Below are 19,947 nucleotides of genomic sequence, written 5' to 3'. Positions count from 1 at the left end.
GACATGCTTAGAATGGGGAACTTAAAACGGTAATCACTAGTCCAGTGTTTCCAAGTACACTAACATTTAGATGGATGTGACAAATAAAGACAAGAATGCGTGGATTAATTATGGTGTTTCATGAACCCAAAATAGCCATGGACAAAACACAATTTAAAACATAGAAATACACAAACACACAATCAGAGATGCCCAAAACCCTAATGGACCAAAGCCATAATGGAACCTGGCAAAATTGACCCAAATGGACCTGAGCACAGAAAAGTGGTTAACTCTGACCATTTGCTGATGTGCTGCCTCTAATGTATTTTAAGCCTGCATAGAGAGCTTGCCTCAGCAACCCCATCCAACCCAAATCAGCTGAGAAAACCTATGATTTATAACCAAGCAGCTCCTAATGATTAGGCTGAAAACATCCACGTTCAGCTTCAGTTCATCATCTATGTTTAAAGGGATAAAGCAACTCAGCTCTTTATAGGAAAAACTAGGCCCATCGAATGTATTCGACTTGGTTGACTTTATTGAAAAAAACAATTACAACGCATAGGGCTGCAAGGACAAATCATTTGCTTTTGCAAGAAGGCAATGCAACAGTTCTGGCAAAGGGCTTTTCATTTGAGGTACTATATACTGCGTATGCCTGATTGATAACATCAGATGAAAAGCTAAAATTTCTCCTTATTCCTGGACCACATTTTCTTTTCCCAGTTTTTGTGTCTTTCATTGATTAAGTATTGTGGTCAGTAAGAATTTCCTGTTTTGCTGTGATTATCAGTATTGATTGAATTTTGCAGATATAGAGGGGTAGACAGATGACATCTAGTCAAACGGTATCACTGGAAATTTCCAGCATCTCTGAAGCAGAAAGAAAAATGGGAAAGCCAATTATCACATTTACTCCACGATGATGAGTTTCTACACCGATCGTTTAAAAGTGTAAGGTTGCAAAAACTGTCTGTAAATGCTGTCATTTCTCATATTGACCTATATAACACGAAGACAAGCCGAGATACGGACTGTGAGATGTAGAGATCTTAGGACAGAATATGATAAACTTGTTTTTCTGGAGCATCACTTGATCAACAGGAAGTCATAGTCTGAAGATATTTTGATAAAAGTCATAAGCTGCAATTCTCAGACTCTGATTTCTAAGATTTTCGGTTCTTTTGTTGCCACTGTAGACCAACCTGTAGATGACAGTGGGTTTTAGAATGAAAGGTTGGGCTTTTTACATGCTAGCATGTGCCAGGTCAATGGTGAGGTGTCTAGGGTTAGTATTGAGGTTGCTTTTTGCAACATGTTCTCAGAAACTAGATTCTGAATTAGAGCTGGGCGATATATCGAGTTTTTAAAAAATATCGATATATTTTTATACGAGATATAAGATGTGACAATATCCTTTATATCGATATAGTCTATGTTACGTTATAACTATACTTGTGGAGCCGCAAGTTTGCCTCTCTTTCGTCCACTTTTGTCTTTACGCAACATTACTCGGCCTCGCCCCTCCTTCACTGAACACAACTCCCCCTCCTCCCCCATCGCTTCACCTGCAGGAAGCGACAAGATGGACATGGCAAATCTCCGTTAACGAGTTACTGTGCATCGCTGGACGCCGTCAACGTGTTAGCTAGCTAACCACGCTAACGCGCTAACCACGCTAACGCCATGCAGCCCAGAGGCGCTGCACAGCCTAAAATCCTTTCATTTTCTCAAAAGTTGACAGCGCGCCTTATGTATGAATTCTGGTTGTGCTTGATGGCCGCGAACCGATTTTATGTGATACACAGCGCTCAGCAATCTGTCAAAAAATGTTTTAGTACGACTTTGGTAAGCTACGGTGCTTCACCGGTTGATGGATTGTCAGAGCATTACGGCTACCGAGGAGCCTCGCGGAGTGATACGTACTGTGCTTCAACGTAATATTACCGTATTGTGTGTGTATAAGGACCATAAATGGCACCTGTTAAGAGACGTGGTTATGAAGAGGATTTCAAACTCCAGGCTGTCAGTCACGCAGTAGAAGTTGGGAACAGAGCAGCTGTGAAATCTGTCTTTGTTACTATGCTCAGCGTCTTTTAGTTTACATTTTGACTGCACAATTGTGAGCTTTTTGTTATGCACAAAAACAACATTGTTTTCTTTTATTTATGGAGCATTATTATTTAATAAATGCTCATAATTTATTTTTGAGTAAATTTTATGTACATCTATGCTCTATGTTAATAAAAGTGCCTGTGTGACATCTGGGACACAGCTTTGACTAAGAACTCTCTTTTTGTTCTTACTTTATGGCTTTAAAAAAAAATATCGAGATATATATCTTATATCGCCGTCCAGGTAAAAAATATCGAGATCATATCGCCCAGCCCTATGCTGAATTATTTTTTTTTTTTTGGATTCGGAGTATTTATGTTGTAAGGGTTTTATTTGAGTGTCCAAAACAGGAGAATATCCTCACCAGTGGTAATTCTGGTGAAGGAGTTTTCATATACAGTATAAAGAGATCTTCTCTGGTGGAGCAGGGGTCATATCCTGCAGATTGTCTCCAGACTCCCCAGGTTTGTGTGTTAACAAAGACAGACTGATCTGTAGCTGTTTTCCTCAAACATGTCTCACTAAATCATGCTGTAGAAAATCCCACAGTCAGAAAAAGTCTCTTAATGCTTTGCTGACGATAACAGAAGGACAATCAAGCCTTTCTGCAGAGTCCTGGATGTCTCTCTACGAGTTCAGGTTCATCATCTCATCATCTGGTTCAGCACCTTTAACAGACCTCAGGGGCGTAACAGTCACTGCCCGACAACCTCTATCATATGGCCAGCATCTGAACTGAATTGGGGCTGCATTCCCTTTTCATAATTAGACGGTAATTAACTGAAAAACGTCCTGATTAGAGTTGTGTAAAGGGAGTCATGTAAAGCGTGAACACAGGCAGGTGGTTAATACCATCAAATGACTCAAACCAAAGGAAGGGCAGGGGCACTGATTGAAGGGGTTGTCTGACTTCTAATTGATTTATATCCATGTAGAGCTGGGAGAGATTGTTCCTTTCTGTCAGCTAACTGTCATTTGGGTTTGAACTTGTTAATAAACGAGTGAGTCCAGTGCTTCTTACTGAGACTGTAGGCAGCGACAGAGGAGAGACGGACATCAAACAAAGACCAGTGCGTCAAACGACATCAATATGTCTGCCTGCATTCAATACTGCATACTGTGTGACCGTCATGCCAACAGTGAGGAGCAAACAAAAGCAACTCATACAGTCAAGACAATTTTTAAAATTGGATTCAGAAGAAATGACAAAAGAGGACCGTTACCTTTCTCTTGTTGTTGGGGCTCACGTACAAATAACTCAGTATCGTCTTTGCTCCTACTTTGTCATTCAGCTTCTGGTACGTTGCTCCGTAGTCTGTTGACCTGAAATTTAATCAGAAAGGTCTGATGAACACTTGGTGAATTACTTGCTGCAATTAAAAGACTCCTCTTGAGAATTCGGTGTTGGAGGGGAAAGAGCACAGACTTGATTAAGTCCCTTTTGTGCTCACAGCAACATGAACCCCAGCAGGACTATTACGGTCACTGCTGCTGTATTTATAATCCAGACATGGATTGCACCGTTAATAACCCGATGTAGACATACTCGAGTAAATGCAGACACATGTCATCAGTACCACCCAAGAGCTGACCACTGCTCCTGGTCATTTTGAAGATAGAAATGAACTGGATTATTTTTAACTGTCTTTTTCAATAATTAAAGCAAAATATTCACATTTTTATTTCAATCATTTGTCAAGGGTCAATATAAAACCGATATCCACCGATCAAACCCCATAAAACCCAGAACCACATGCCTGCAGACCAGTCAGCAACCATGGATCACTGGGAAAAACAAGTATTTTTCAGCAGGTTGCAGGTGGCTGCTGGAAATCACTATGCCTAGAGACTGGTCAGTGATAACCACTGGTCACTAAGGAAGAATGAGACCATTCCCTGACCAGTAGTTGCTGGAAGTAGTTTCTTCTTGTTGGTAGGTGAAACTGGTTCAATTCAATTCAGTTCAATTTTATTTATATAGCGCCAAATCACAACAAAAGTCGCCTCAAGGCGCTTCATAGATACAGAGAAAAACCCAACAATCATATGACCCCCTATGAGCAGCACTTTGGCGACAGTGGGAAGGAAAAACTCCCTTTTAACAGGAAGAAACCTCCAGCAGAACCAGGCTCAGGGAGGGGCGGGGCCATCTGCTGTGATTGGTTGGGGTGAGAGAAGGAAGACAGGATAAAGACATGCTGTGGAAGAGAGACAGAGGTTAACAGATATGATTCAATGCAGAGAGGTCTGTTAACACATAGTGAGTGAGAAAGGTGACTGGAAAGGAAAAACTCAATGCATCATGGGAATCCCCGGCAGCCTACGTCTATTGCAGCATAACTAAGGGAGGATTCAGGGTCACCTGGTCCAGCCCTAACTATATGCTTTAGCAAAAAGGAAAGTTTGAAGCCTAATCTTGAAAGTAGAGAGATTAGGTTGCAAAGAGGTATACAGTGCTTCACCAATAACCATCTTATGAATGCACTGGTGGCCTGCAGATTGCTGTAGTTGATGCAGTTTCCCGTACTTTGTTTGAAATATGGCGTCATTTCTGCCAACTACTTGCGAAACTGTAGTTAAACCATGAGGAGTGTGACACGAACTGAACACAGATACAGTTCAGCTTCAAAGCAAAAGTTGTGTCTTTTGAAACATGTTGGTTTCAGCTGTAAGGCCGAACTTTCACTCTGCAACATTCAACATTTCCGGTTTGCATCACACGAGTTTCACACGAGTTAGCAAGTGTTTGCTGACGAGTTGCCATCTTCCATGCAAACTACAGGTTACATCAGCAGTCTGCAAGCAACCAATGTAATTACAAGGAGGTTTATGGTGCAGCACAGTCCATGTTATTGATTTCACACATCCATCTACACGCATCCACTCGCCAGCCGGTCAGAGAATACACACTTTTCCCTACCGATGGTCGGTTGCCCGAGGTATTGCTGACCAGTCTCTAGACCTGTGTAATGAAGCAGTGTGAGTAAATGCACACTGAAACCGTTCACTGACATTCTTGATGTCTTTCACAAAATGTGTGAACAACATTATACAAAAATCCGACATCAGAAAAACAAACACTGTAAACGTTCTTTCATGAATCTATGAATATCATTTCAAAATACAGTTTTTCACTTTTAAACTTTACTGATCATGACTGTAATACACAATATCTTTGCCCGCCATACTGAAAAAAGACGCAGTACAGGGAGTTTTTTATGATATTGGTGTAGAAATGTAAACAACGTAACTGTGCATGGGGATCTGAAAGCTTTAAAGCTTACGTGCTGCACAATAATGTTTAATATTTAGCATTTACTGTTATATTCCCATATATCATCATGATGTTGTTTATTGTATTGCTCTCGTTTTCTTCTGCTTGTTTTCTTTTTTCTTTCTCAACAGGTGATTGATATATGTATTTTTTTTTGTCTGCTTATTTAGTTGGTTTTTGTTTTTTTGCCCTTTATCCCCGTCCCTCTTCTCCGCTGTTTTTCCCCCTCTTCCTTTCTCCCTTTTCTTTTCCTCATTCAAGTCTGTCCCGTATCCAGCAAGTAAAAATAAAATAAATAAATAAAATAAAATAAACAATAAAAGGTGAATCAAATAGACCATTACGGCAAGGCTGTGATGGTCAATTTGGTAAAGTAAATCCGTTGGGCATCTTTCTTCGCCTTTAGACAATAATTCTGATGGCAAAAGAACCAAACGGGACAGACAAAAAAAAAAAAAAGAAAAAAGAAAGCTTTAAAGCAGCCAGCTGAAGACGAAAGCAACAAAGATAAGAACAAAGAACAAAGATAAATTTGTGCATCAGAAAGCCAGAATGTAAAACAATGCTTTGCTAAAGGCTAAAGCGTGTCTCCATAAAGCCTTTATGGAATGTTTTCTATGCAGTTTAAATATATTTTATTCTCTTTTAACGACTTCCACAGATGTATTACATATACCGTACGACAGACGAGGCCGCACTACACTTCAAACTTTAGCCCTCACACTTCAAAAAACATTCCCATTATATACTAAAACAATCATAAACACACACTGTTTATTTGTCTGTTTTGGGTTTTACTTTTCCTGCCTGTAGCAGAATTTATAATAATAATAATGGATTGCATTTATATAGCGCTTTTCGCGACCCCTCAAAGCGCTTTACAATGTCACTATTCATTCACTCACTGGTGGAGGCTACAGTTGTAGCCACAGCTGCTCTGGGGCAGACTGACCGAGGCGAGGCTGCCATATCGCACCATCGGCCCCTCCAGTAGGCGGTAGGTGAAGTGTCTTGCCCAAGGACACAACGACCGAGACTGTCCGAGCCGGGGCTCGAACCGGCAACCTTCCGATTACAAGACGAACACCCAACTCTTGAGCCACGATCGCCCTGGTCTGACCTCAAACCCAACTAACTGGATGAATTTTTGTGCCGGGCATCGTAATGGGCTGAGCTCACTGACGCCGCTGACTGACCCTCCCAAGAAAGACTGCTACAGTAGCAAATGAAAACTCAGAAGAAAAACATACACGCCACGATACAGACGCATAGAAGTTGCTTTCTCTCATGCGTGAGCTTCAGTCTGCAATCATCGCGTACTTGACGATAATATTTATATCCATCGACTGCACTTCGCCCTTAGATGTTTTTTTTACCACTGCACTCTGAGAGTCACACCAGGAAGATGGCTTTAGAGCTCACTGCGACTTTTCTGTCACTCTGCACCGTGTAGTATACTGTATATGTACACTTCAGTGCAGTGCATCTCTAATGAAGTGCAGACAAACCTGCAGGCCCAGGAGTGCTTTATTCAAGAGGTATTGCATTTAAAATATAGCTCTTTAAAAAGGCCTGTTGAACATGTTCGTCTATTCAGATGAAATGAGGCTGGTTTCAACATCCGACCATCTGATATCCTTGCCAGATTTTTACTTTTATTTAGTCCACCACATCTATCCCTGCACAAACGATACACAGTGGGTAAAATAAGTCTAATTCTCTAAGTAAATATATTTCTTAAAGGTGCGAGTATCGTGAAATTTTCACTAGATGTCGGCGACAACGCTCCAATCCACACGTGCAAAGACACGAAACCATAGATGTTTATATAATATGAATATTTCTCATGAATAATGAGAAAGGGGGGAAAAAATACTGAACACACGAAGAAAGGGAAGTGCAAAAAAGCCTGGAAAGTCATGACATGGGCGAAATCTATCAGTAATTAGAAAGCAATCCTGACACTTAGTGCAAATAATCAGCCCGGCCAATCATCTGACCTGAATCCATCGGAAAATCTAGAAAGGACCAAAACTCAGTTTCGCATTATTACATGTAGCTTAATTTATGGACATCTCTGTGCACGTGTGGATTGGCTGGCTCGTTGCTGATATCTGATGGGAATTTAATGTCGAGAGCATCTTTAGAAATATATTTACTTTGAAAACTGGCGACACGTTCAATGCTTATTTTGCCTGGCTAATAATTTGAAATAAATTGTAAATTTTGGATGTGTGTAAGACAGTCCCACTACAGTTTTGAGCATTTAATTGGTTGTTAATTCATAATCCGGGGCTGTACTGTGTATATTCTGACTATAGAAATAATCTACACTGCAGATAACAACACTTTGATGTCAATCTTACTGGTCCCTGTTAAGAGCAGGCTAGCATTGACGTTAGCTGATCCTGAACACTCCAGAGAGGGATGTTACGTGTAGTTTTACACATTTTTATGCACAGAAAAGTTTTTGAAGGAGAAAATATCCGATTCGTAAAGCTGGGCTTAAATAATTAAGCGTAAATAATCACTATTTATGAATGCATTTGATCAAATTGCTTTGTTTAGACTGTGAGTTATACACAAATCACTGCACATATTTGTGAATCTTAGTTTATATGCTTGTGGATCATATTGTATGCATTCATAACACCTTTGAGCAAATTTCTCTCCATATTTAATGAGCTAAAGGTGAAGTTATCTTAAAGATTAACAGCAGCTGTGTGTGACAGACACTGGAAACAGTCACTCCTTATTCTGCATATAGTAACTCGGTAGCACTACGGCTGAAAAACTATGTTTTCAACCTCATTTGCACTTCAGTTACCACGGAAACAGTAACATCTAATTAAGCTGTAAACACACAAACGCGCAGCGGTGTGAGGATTACACATCATTATTACATCGCCACTACCACGTGACGTTAATCCTCATGCCTTTACTATCCCGGCACAGAAAAGTCAGAAAATACTCACTGATGTTCACATGACTATTGCTCAGAAGTCTCTCGAGAGACGACGAGAAACTGCAACTTCCAGCTCGTAAAAAAATATCAAGACCTTCAAATTCCCACTAATACTTGTAACTATGGTAAGAACTAAAAATACAGTCTTGGAACAGACTTCAGTGGTAAGAAGCAAACCTGCTGCACAACCTTGTGTATAAATACTGTGTGACTTATTAGGCATAGTTTAGAAGCCAAAGTTTCTTATTATAAGATCTGAAAGTAGCAGAAATGAGGATGAGATAATGCTGAGCACTCTCACACTGTTACGTGCAGGGTAATGGGGCAAGAACAGGAAGAGGAAGGCTCCCAAACTTGATTGAGAATCATCAGGTTATGAGATTTTATCAGTTACAAAGTAATGCAGGTATGCTTATCAGTATATCAAAGGAATATTGTTAATCTGTGGCTCACAAAATATAGCTCAAAGCTTACACTGCTGCTTACAGCTGTGTGCATGCGCTGGGAACAGATTTAAACGCTTCAAAACCTTTAGGTTAATAATTCGATTTTTAAGGCTGTTGGTTCAGAAAAAGGAAGCATTAATAGCTAAAACAGGATTCAGCCTCCAGAAAACTATTTCTAAAATGATCTTGGACAAAGATCAGACTGGTCGATGCCAACATATCAGCAAAAAGGATGCTATTTAAATTTGCTCTGGCTTATTGTCAAAGAACTAAACGCTATAAACAAACACAGGAAATAAATAAAAAACACAAAATCATGTCAGCACCATCAGCTATCCACCAAACCATTATTTCAAATGTCTGTCTGAATTTCACTTAGCTGTGCATGCTTCGGTCCTTAGTTCTTAGTTCTCTTTGTTGTCCCAGTTTATTCTTTAGTGTTTTAGTTTGGTTTTCTTGTATTCTGTTTAGTTCTCTGAGTATTTAGCAGCTGCTCTCTGTGTCTCTTTGTTGTTGGTGTTGTCTGTGTTTCTTAGTTGCTCTGTCTCCCCTACTCTAGTTTGCATCTGTGCTAATTCCTGTTTTACTTTGAAGGTCTGTGGCTGTGTCCCAATTCAGGGTCTGCACGCTTGAAGTACGCATTTTAAGTGTGATTACGTCACCGCCACGCGACGACGGCTGTCCCAATTCGAAGTGTACTCCAAATGCGCCGTCGATTTCCCCAAATATCAAGCGTGGTCCGGTGCACGCTTCGTGGTCCCATATATCCCACAATTCATAGCGCGGCGGTGGGTGTGGATAATTTTGCCGCAAAATACGGCAGAAGGGAGCGGCCGAGAGTGAACTGTCAAAAGTAAGGACTGAACATGACGTCACTTATTTATGTGCGAATGTTTAATAACGAAGAACATTAAAACATTGCCAACATGTGGCCAACAGCAAAGTCATGTGACATTAGTGATGTTTGTGCTTTCAGCGTTAACTTGGTTTTACAGCCTCTCTCTCTCTCTCTATACATATATATACATATATATATATATACATATATATATATATATATATATACATATATATATATATATATATATATATATATATACATATACATACATATATATACATATATATATATATACATATATATATACATATATACATACATATATACATATATATACATACATATATATACATATATATACATATATACATACATATATACATATATATACACACACACATATATATATATATATACATATATATACACACACATATATATATATATATATATATATATATATATATATATATATGTATATATATATATATATATACACACACATACATATACATATATATATATATATATATATATATATATATATATATATATATATATATATATATATATATATATATATATATCAAAATAATCTGACAATACTATAATATTGGCCATATTATATTTACACTACCACAGTGAGATGACTTTAGTCTCATGAACAACATCAGCTAATTGTTATTTACTAGCTAATCTTAAATAACTGTTCGGTACAGAAATGAAGCCCAACAATCATGTTTTACAGTCCCGTGGTCTCAGCCTCAGATACTCAACTAATCAAAGTGATGTCATGACAAAAATGAATGACCAACAAAACATTTTTCTCCTTCATTTCTGTCAAACAAAGCTGTATGTAACGTGTCTCGCGGTTAGTATCATGGTTGCTAGGCAACCTGAACAGCGCGACAGAGGCTAGACCGTCCCATTTCACAAGCCTCTCACTTCCGCACTTCTCGTACTTATAAGCTGTGTCCCAATTCAGGGTCTGCACGCTTTAAGTACGCACACTATGCGTACTACGTACGGTGCGTACTATAAGTACGAGAAGTGCGGAAGTGAGAGGCTTGTGAAATGGGACGGTCTAGCCTCTGTCGCGCTGTTCAGGTTGCCTAGCAACCATGATACTAACCGCGAGACACGTTACATACAGCTTTGTTTGACAGAAATGAAGGAGAAAAATGTTTTGTTGGTCATTCATTTTTGTCATGACATCACTTTGATTAGTTGAGTATCTGAGGCTGAAACCACAGGACTGTAAAACATGATTGTTGGGCTTCATTTCTGTACCGAACAGTTATTTAAGATTAGCTAGTAAATAACAATTAGCTAATGTTGTTCATGAGACTAAAGTCATCTCACTGTGGTAGTGTAAATATAATATGGCCAATATTATAGTATTGTCAGATTATTATGATATATATATATATATATATATATATATATATATCACTGACTTTCAGCTTGTTGTGTTTGTGGATATATGACTGACTTTAATTATCCATAAAATCATCAGATTCTCTGTAAGATTAAGGTCGACTATATGTATATTTAGAAGTAGAGGCTTTAAAACCAAGTTAACGCTGAAAGTACAAACATCAGTAATGTCACATAACTTTGCCACATGTGGCCAACAGCAATGTTTTAATGTTCTTCGTTATTAAACAGTCGCACATAAATAAAGACGTCATATTCAGTACTTACTTTTGACAGTTCACTTTTCGGCCGCTCCCTTCTGCCGTATTTTGCGGCAAAATTATCCACACCCACCGCCGCGCTATGAATTGTGGGATATATGGGATCACGAAGCGTGCACCGGACCACGCTTGATATTTGGGGAAATCGACGGAGCATTAGGAGTATGCATTTGAAGTACACTTCAGATTGGGACAGCCGTCGTCGCGTGGCGGTGACGTAATCGCACTTAAAATGCGTACTTCAAGCGTGCAGACCCTGAATTGGGACACAGCCTGTGTCTCATGTGAGTGTTTCCTACTTTGCTCCCTGTCTCGTCAGCTCTGATTTCTCCCAGCTGTGCTCTCCTTCTGTGTCTCATTCCCCTCGTTACTTCCCGGTGTATTTAAACCCTGTTTCTCTGAGTCAGTGTTGCGTCGTCCCTCTTGCTGTGTGGATCTCTCTGTGAGTTTTAGTTCATTGTTCCCCAGTTTAGCTTAGTTTACTTTGTATGCTCGTTTTTCTGTGACCAGCAAATAAAGCTGTGATTTTGAGTTCATCCCCTGAGTCTGTGAGTCCTGCACTTTGAGTCCTCATCTCCTGCCTGCCACACAGCGTTTCATGACAATAATGACAAAGATGAAAGACTCAAAACTTCCACTTTACACTTTCTCACATGATCGTGGGCTAAATGTCACAGTTTGACAGAGGATTCAAGTCCACGAGTGAACTGAAGGGTCAGAATTCACACGTGTCTGTGTGGCATAGCTGAGCCAAGCTGCAGAAATTATGAATAAAATAAAATGGAGCTATATTTTCCCCAGGTCAATTATACATGTTTAAATTCTTAAGTCAACTGAAGACAGATTGTCCTCAAATATGAAAGGAAAACTGAGGAACTTGCTTATTTATTTTCTCGCTGAGCGATCGATGCCGATCCTGACTTCAGTTCCCTTTATCCCAGCGTATTTCACGCCACCCTCTGAACTGCATTCAGTAAAAAAACATATCTCGAGTTGTGCATTTTGTCTGACATGACTGGCAAGCAGAGACGCTTCATCATTTCTTAAACCTCATTTACATAGTAGAGAGTTATAAACCCGTTAAATCTTCAAATGACGGCTAAAATATTCAAATGTTGGTCAAAGTGCTAATGCGAAATTTGTCTTCTGTCGTATTTTTGCATTTCAGACTATCTCTGAAAGTTTGAGCGACTTATCTGAGCTGTCAGCTCTAATTTATTTTGAGAGGCCTGAGGCTCAATCAAGGAGCTATTCTAATTCCACATGAAGATAGAGAAAAAGCCCAAAAGCATACAAATCTTTCAAAGGCAGCGAGGACACCGGAGAACGTCTTGAGCGACTTTAAATAAAGCAATCGCTTACATCGACTGATGTGGGGAGTTTTCTGACCGGCGTGTTTTCTGTGGCGCCGTTAAATCCACACTGAAGTCCTTGTTTAAAGGGTTTGGCGATTTCTGAGAGAGTGACACTTGAAGTTTACAACCAGCCGTGAAAATATAGAAACATTCATGGGAAATTGGCAATTTTGTCTCACTCGGTAAACCTTTTGAGATTTTCTTGGGGCTGGTTTCCATGGTGAGCAAATACTTTCCCATCCGATGAGCTCTTCTGGAGGGAGTCATTTCCGTCATTTATCAGAAACCATCAACACCTAAGACCGGTGGACAATGACATCATCGGTCTATTGATCGGCTCCTGTCACAGAATCACTTGATTTAGGGCCCGCTGAATCTGAACATGAAGCGATAAAGTGGCGCCGCCCCAGCAGATCCCAGGGAGATGAAAGCCGCGTTAAATGAAAAATGATAGTTTCTGAAGGACGATAATTCTGAGCGAAACTGTCTCGGTGGAGACTTCTCAGAGGCTGTCGGCTGGTTTTGCATGTATGTAAAGAGCAGCTCTGACCGCGAGGAGGACGTTAGCTCCTCGGGGGCTGCAGGTGAGCAGCTCCACGCCGTCCACACGCTGGGTTAAACAAAGGGGGGGGATTAATGAAACGCCGTGCGAGGACACCAGAATGATATCAGTCCTATTACGGCGATATGGCTCGGTGAGGAAAATGGATTCGGGATATGCTGGGAGGATGACTGAACTCCTCCCTGTTAAATCTCGAAACACACTCTTACACACACAGACGCTCGATTAAAAGCCTCAAACCTCCTTTAGTCAAGTTCTTTTTTTTTTAACTTTCTCTCTAAAACAGATTAAAATTATGTCTACAGCTGCACATTAACAGACTTGTTAGATGGAGTTTCAATTAGAATTTTTCAGAGTATAGTAGAAGTTGATACGCAGCCACTAGACATTTACATCCTCCGTGGGGATTTTGATTAATAGCGGTTCAGAGGATGGAGAACTGCACGCGTCCCGGGATGGTTAACGTGAGGTCACTCGCTGCATTAGCGCGCTCGAACTCTGCGGCACTCTTTGAAACACTGGACAAATGGCAGCTGAGCTGAATGATCCGAGATGAATTTATGAAACCTTCAGCGCGGCTCGCACAGTATATCTTTTGAGTAGCAGACTGAATCATAGCCTTTCCTCCCTCGCTCTATATCTGCAGTCCCTTTCCATCATGTTACTGCCCATCAGGGCTGGTGGCAAACGTCCACACTTAAAGCTGCACCACAGTCTGACGCCCTGGACAGAAAAGTTACTTTTCAGTTAAACCTTTTGTTTATACCAACATGCACACCCCCTTAAGAAAGGATCACATTAAACTGATTCCACCTTGAGAATATACACATGCTGCTGGAACCCACTGAATAAGGACAGAGCAGCCTGTTCTTGTTTCCAGGGTGTCCAAATCTCCTGTTCTTCAAAGCTGCTGGCATGTCACAATCACAAGGTTTTATTTATATAGTGCCGGTTCATCTCAAGTCATCTCAAGGCTATTTATGTTCAGTGTTGGGAAGGTTACTTTTAAAATGTATTCCATTACAGATTACAGAATACATGCCCCAAAATGTAACCAACAGAACTGTAACATATATCTGTAACGTATTCCGTTACGTTACTCAATGAGAGTAACGTATTCTGAATACTTTGGATTACTTAATATATTATCATGCTGTTTACAACTACATGAATGTACTATTGCTGTGATTTATTACTGTTACTGAAGGTCCGCGGCTCCGAACCGTAGTAAAGGGACCTCTGGCTAATACGGTGGGTTCTGTGTCGGCTCGTAGCTGAAAACTAGCTTTACTTTGTTGTCTGGGTCAACTTTGCTAGCAGAGACAGAGAGAGGCGTTGAAAGGCTGCTCCAACAGAACTTATTGTTTTTGGAGGAAAACACGAACACGGTGTACAGTCGAGTCTTAATAGCTTACTTACAGCTGGGCTCGTCAGGCTCTCTTCTTGGCTGCAGTGGTTATTATTATATTTACATGCTTCCAGCTCCCGTTTCTGCTCGATGACAGCTCGTACTTTTCCTTTTTCTCCCTCCCTCGCTCACAGACACATAACGTGTATGGCAGTCCATTCTCCCTGCAGCACGGACTACACTGCCCATGATGCTACATTCTTTAGAGCTATACCTGTAGCATTCTGCCTGTTAGCTTAGCACAACAACAACAAAAAGGCCTCTCTCACCCAGGAAACACGCAGAGAGAGAGTCACCCTGTAACCATAGCAACCGTAACGCTGCCACCTGGAACAACAGAACGTAGCTGTCAAACAAAACCCAAACAGTCCTGACCCGCCACAATATGAAACAGGGAAGTACCGCCATGTAATCCATTTATTTCAACAAAGTAACTGTATTCTAAATACCACCTTTTTAAACGGTAACTGTAACGGAATACAGTTACTCATATTTTGTATTTTAAATACGTAACGGCGGTACATGTATTCCGTTACTCCACAACACTGTTTATGTTACAAGGTAAAAGCTTTACGATATTAGAGTGAAAATCCAACAATCAGATCAAGAACAGTCGGAGGGCAAAACTCCAGCTTAACAGGAAGAAACCTTAGTGAGGGAGAGCCAGCTGCTGTGACTGGTTGGGGGTGAGGCGAGGGAGAGTTAGCCAGTTCAGTAATTACTAATGATGGTTTGCAACAGTCAACATGTGGAGAGTGAAAAAGGTGAGTGGAGAAGAAGAGCTTAGTGCATCATGGGAAGCCTCCAGCAGCTTAATAGCAGAATAACTATCCGATGATCACCCAATCCAGCCCTGACTATATCTTTTATCAAAAAGGAAAGTTGTGAATGCAATCTTAAAAACCGAGAGAAGGTCTGTCTCCCAAATCCAGACTGGAATCTGGATCTGATAGCTGGGGGCTCCCACTTTATGTTCAGATATCCTCTGAACCACCAGTAAGCCAACAGTCTGAGAGTGAGGAGCTCTGTTGGGAGAACATGATCTATGAGATCATTTAAGATATGATGGGCCTGATTATTTGAGACCCTGTTTGCGGGGAGAAAGATTTTAAATTAAATTCTGGATTTCACAAAGAGGAGAAGCCAATATTGGAGAAATGTAATCTCTAGTCTCTGTGAGAACTGTAGCAGCAGCTTTTTAAATTAACTGAAGGCTTTTCGGGGAGTTTTTAGAGAAACCTGCAAATAATGAACTTCAATAGTCCAGCCCAGAAATAATAACTGCACTTTTTCCAGAATCACTCTGAAAATGATGTTTCTAATTTCAGTTGTACAGATGAACAAAAGCAGGGCTTTATTTTCTTTAATTTACACAGTTTTCACTCAAAACTTGCAAAGGACCCTTGGTGTGATTTAAACACAGTAAATAGCAATGACAGAGAGTGATTCGCTGAGTTTATACATCGCGTTTTTGAAGCCTAAAGATGTTTTCTGAGCCTGAAGTAAGGAGGATCATTTATCTGCCCACCTGAGACTGGCTGCAAAAGTGAGTCATCCCTACTTCTCATCTTCAAATGTCCAACTTTGCAGTTTTATAGCACACAAACAAAACATGTTGGACTCTCTGGATGGCTTCTGCCCTCATCTGTAAGCTCTGGGACTGACAGGCGTCCTGACAGGCAGCTACAGCTGCTAGCTAGACTTCACCTCTGCAAACCTGGGTCACTGGACTGGACATCTCAACCATGTTTGTGATGTCGATGCCTTTTGGAGCATTTTAATGGAATTATCTGAGAAATAATGTGGCTTTCTGCGTGATACGGACAGTCCAAAAAGCACCCTGGTGCGTTTGATGACCCCGATGAAATCCACACGCAGAAATGTATTAGATAAGCAATAAAGCTGTTCTATATTCTACAAGTGTCACTGAAGCTTTGAACTCGACATACTCTGTATGTTGGCAGACGTCTGAAGTAGGTAAAGTTGTGCCAGAAACTATCGCTCTGCAGAGGAAAACATCCATAAATCTGTCTGAAATTCACAGGCAAAATGTTAACACTGCATATCGTCAGAATAGTAATCCAGTTGAGTTACAGTGGCAAGAAATTATTACTTTAGAGAGCATTTTATTAACTCTGCTATTTTATTTGGGCTTCTGAATTCTGAGTGTGTAAATGTGTCGACTTTATGATCCTTTGAAAGACGACACAATGGTGTGAAGCCACATTTCAAGGCTCAGATGACTAGACACTGGAAACAACACAATTCCTGGAACACCGACACTCACCATCGGAGAAGGTCCCTGAACCAGGAATTGTAACTAAAAACAAAAAACTGTTTTTACCAAGCGGCAGCTTCAGGGCTGAAACACCAAACTGAAAGTCGCAGAAAGTGCAGTTCCTGTATTTTTACATTTTAAATACAAGCTAAAGTTACTATATGGTGTTTGGGCCTTATGCTCAATCTTTAATTGGATAAGTTGAGGATTTCTGAAGGATTATTATCAGTGTTTATTGGCTGTTTGTTGCAGTGTTGCTGATTAGTTTCTAATCCCTCTCTGGTGTGATGATGTGGAACATGCGCTATTAATAATTCTCACAAGTATCTCTTTGGATAGACTCCGACCTCATTAATTGAGGACTTGTAATTGTGAAATTGTCACAGACTTAATGTGTTTAAGTTTGAGTTCAGCTTTGTTGGCAGTCCAGCCTTCGCTTTAGAGGATCGTCTGCTTGGTCGGGGGTCAGAAACCTTAATTATCAAAACAGACATTTTTGGGTAATTGTTAACCAAGAAAAATAGAACTGCAAACCATATTTGAAAATCATAATGAAGCTGAGACGGTCTATTATCAATGTTATTAATAGATGGAAATAATTAAACTCTGTTGTGTGCCATGAATATTTGATACTTTATTTTATATTTGATACTTTAACATGTTTTTGCTGTATTTTATGAAATGATAGACCTGAAATAAATAAAACTTTAAAGATTTTTTTTTGCAAATAAACAGAAAAAAGTAGTGGTAAAAAAATCACTTTAGGTCTACTTTGCAAAAGTACTATGAAGTCTATGAAGGCCACTGCTACTTGTCTTTGTGCGAACAAAATTCAAAGGTCCAGATCAGTGTTCGGCAATTCATTTTTTTTCAGTTGAATTCAATTTTATTCATACAGCACTAAATCACAAAAGTCGCCTCAAGGTTCCTTATATTGTACAGTAGATCCTACAATAATACATACAAAGAAAAATCCAACAATCATATGACCTCCTATGAGCAGCACTTTGGCGACAGTGGGAAGGAAAAACTCCCTTTTAACAGGAAGAAACCTCCAGCAGAACCAGGCTCAGGGAGGGGCGGGGCCATCTGCTGTGATTGGTTGGGGTGAGAGAAGGAAGACAGGATAAAGACATGCTGTGGAATATTAACAAGTATGATTCAGTGCAGAGAGGTCTATTAACACATAGTGAGTGGGAAAGGTGACTGAAGAATAATAATAAACCCTTAGATCTGTAAACACAACAATACTTTTGTTTGTTTCTTGTAGATGATGCCCACAGCTATGGAAACTCAAGACCAGCTGATTGTGTTTGCTGATTTTGTACCAAAGCTCATAGATGTTAAACATTTGTAGCAACAGGCGACAGTGTTAGTATGTAAACAGAGGTGGTGCATGTTGCCCCTCTCAGCTGAATAATCACCACTTGTTAATGACCATCACCAGTGTTGGGCAAGTTACTTTGAAAAAGTAATTAATTATAGTTACTAGCTACTTCTTCAGAAAAAGTAGCTGAGTTAGTAACTGAGTTACAAGATTATAAAAGTAATTAATTGCTTGAAAAGTAACTATTTCATTACTTTAAAAAAAAATGTTTAACCCTCTGGGGTCCAGGGTATAATTGGCCATTTTTAACTACTTTTGAATTGTACCTCTATATTTCACCTTTAAAAACTATTTCCTTTGCCTTGTTTGGTCTCATCCTTTTCAGCACAACCTCACGTGTCTGAATTTACAGTTATGTTTTCATTTTGACAAACTGTATTACCACAATTGATCTAAAATCAGACAAAAAACATAAAATCCGAGTAGAAAAAGTTATATTTTTTTACTGTAACAACCACAAACATGTTTATTGAATCATATTTCATAACTTTAAATGCAAATATAAATTGTCAATTTTAAAATCATACGCACAAGTTTTGCAAACAACAAAGTTATTTGCAGCCATTTACCTTTTACCTTGATTTTTTTAAAATAACCATTTCAAACTATTTACATAACAATCAGCTGTTCCACATTCAATAAGATGCCACACAAATTATTTGTGCCACTCCAAAAATTTCTGTTGACTATGAAGGAGAACATCACAGCCTGATACCCGCAGGTCTGACAAACAACCAAATGTCATGTTGCCATATCATTTTTGATTGGTCGACATGGTGCATTTTTCCACCAGCATGTACGGGCTGATTTTTGTTTTGCTTTATTATTTTTTGCTCATAAGCAGAGAGTTCTCGCTGCGCTGTCCTTAGACGTTAAACGTGACGAAACTATTGAGGAAAAAAATGCCGCGTATATATTGTTTATCATGACTCTGGCTTTAGTGGCCTATCACCACAATTTAAAAACTGGTATATGTCACCTTGTTGCTTTGTCATCTGAAAGTGGTCGTGTGATTGGCTCACCACGACTACTTTGTTCTTCCTCAGTCAAACAGCAGCACTCATGCGATTGTTTTACCCCCTTTGCTCCAGGTGTTGTGCCAAAAAGTGATCGCCGCCCGCGGGAGCGCGCGCAGCTGCTTAAAGCTGTAGCGCCCAGATTACTTACACAGACAGTTACTTCTGTGCAACTGATATAAAATGCGGTAAACTGAAGTCTGTTTGTTGAAAAATAGTAACGGGACCGCACCGCATTTTCTTGTTAGTAACTGTAACGGCGTTGTAACGATAGAAATAGTAATTAGTTAGATTACTCGTTACCGAAAAAAGTAACGCCGTTGCTTGTAACGCTGTTATTCCCATCACTGACCATAACAGACAATATTGGACAAAAGGAAGAAAAAAATTCCAAGTCTTTATTTGGGACTAGACATCTGGGTCTTTAAGACTCCCTTTAAGCCTCTGTATCAATAAATGAAAACAAACAAAGAAAAACATCTAGTTATATCAAGGCATATCAGTGCGAGGCTTTTACTTTATTTGTCTGTTGTTGCTATAACAGGTTGACAAGCACCCATCACATCACATGACAGATATACGGCATGATGAAGTTTCAAGCTGTTACCTCATGCTGCTATT

The 19,947-nt window shown here is 39.8% G+C and overlaps 1 protein-coding gene across 6 annotated transcripts in view; it reads right to left on the bottom strand.

Moving 5' to 3' along the window:
* The window catches only part of sorcs1 (sortilin-related VPS10 domain containing receptor 1), a 219,248-nt gene that overhangs the window by 96,516 nt on the left and 102,785 nt on the right, over nt 1-19,947 (bottom strand). For all 6 annotated transcript variants that reach the window (XM_087842206.1, XM_087842204.1, XM_087842205.1 and 3 more), the window contains exon 3: nt 3,321-3,420. In XM_087842206.1, coding sequence (XP_087698332.1) covers nt 3,321-3,420 — 100 coding nt within the window. The remainder of the gene's footprint in view (nt 1-3,320; nt 3,421-19,947) is intronic.

Source organism: Neolamprologus brichardi, chromosome 6, assembly GCF_056152115.1.
Source record: "Neolamprologus brichardi isolate AB-2024 chromosome 6, ASM5615211v1, whole genome shotgun sequence".
NCBI classification, from domain to species: Eukaryota; Metazoa; Chordata; class Actinopteri; order Cichliformes; family Cichlidae; genus Neolamprologus; species Neolamprologus brichardi.
The sequence above is the reverse complement of the archived record's forward strand: the minus strand, read 5'-3'. Positions and strand labels throughout refer to the sequence as shown.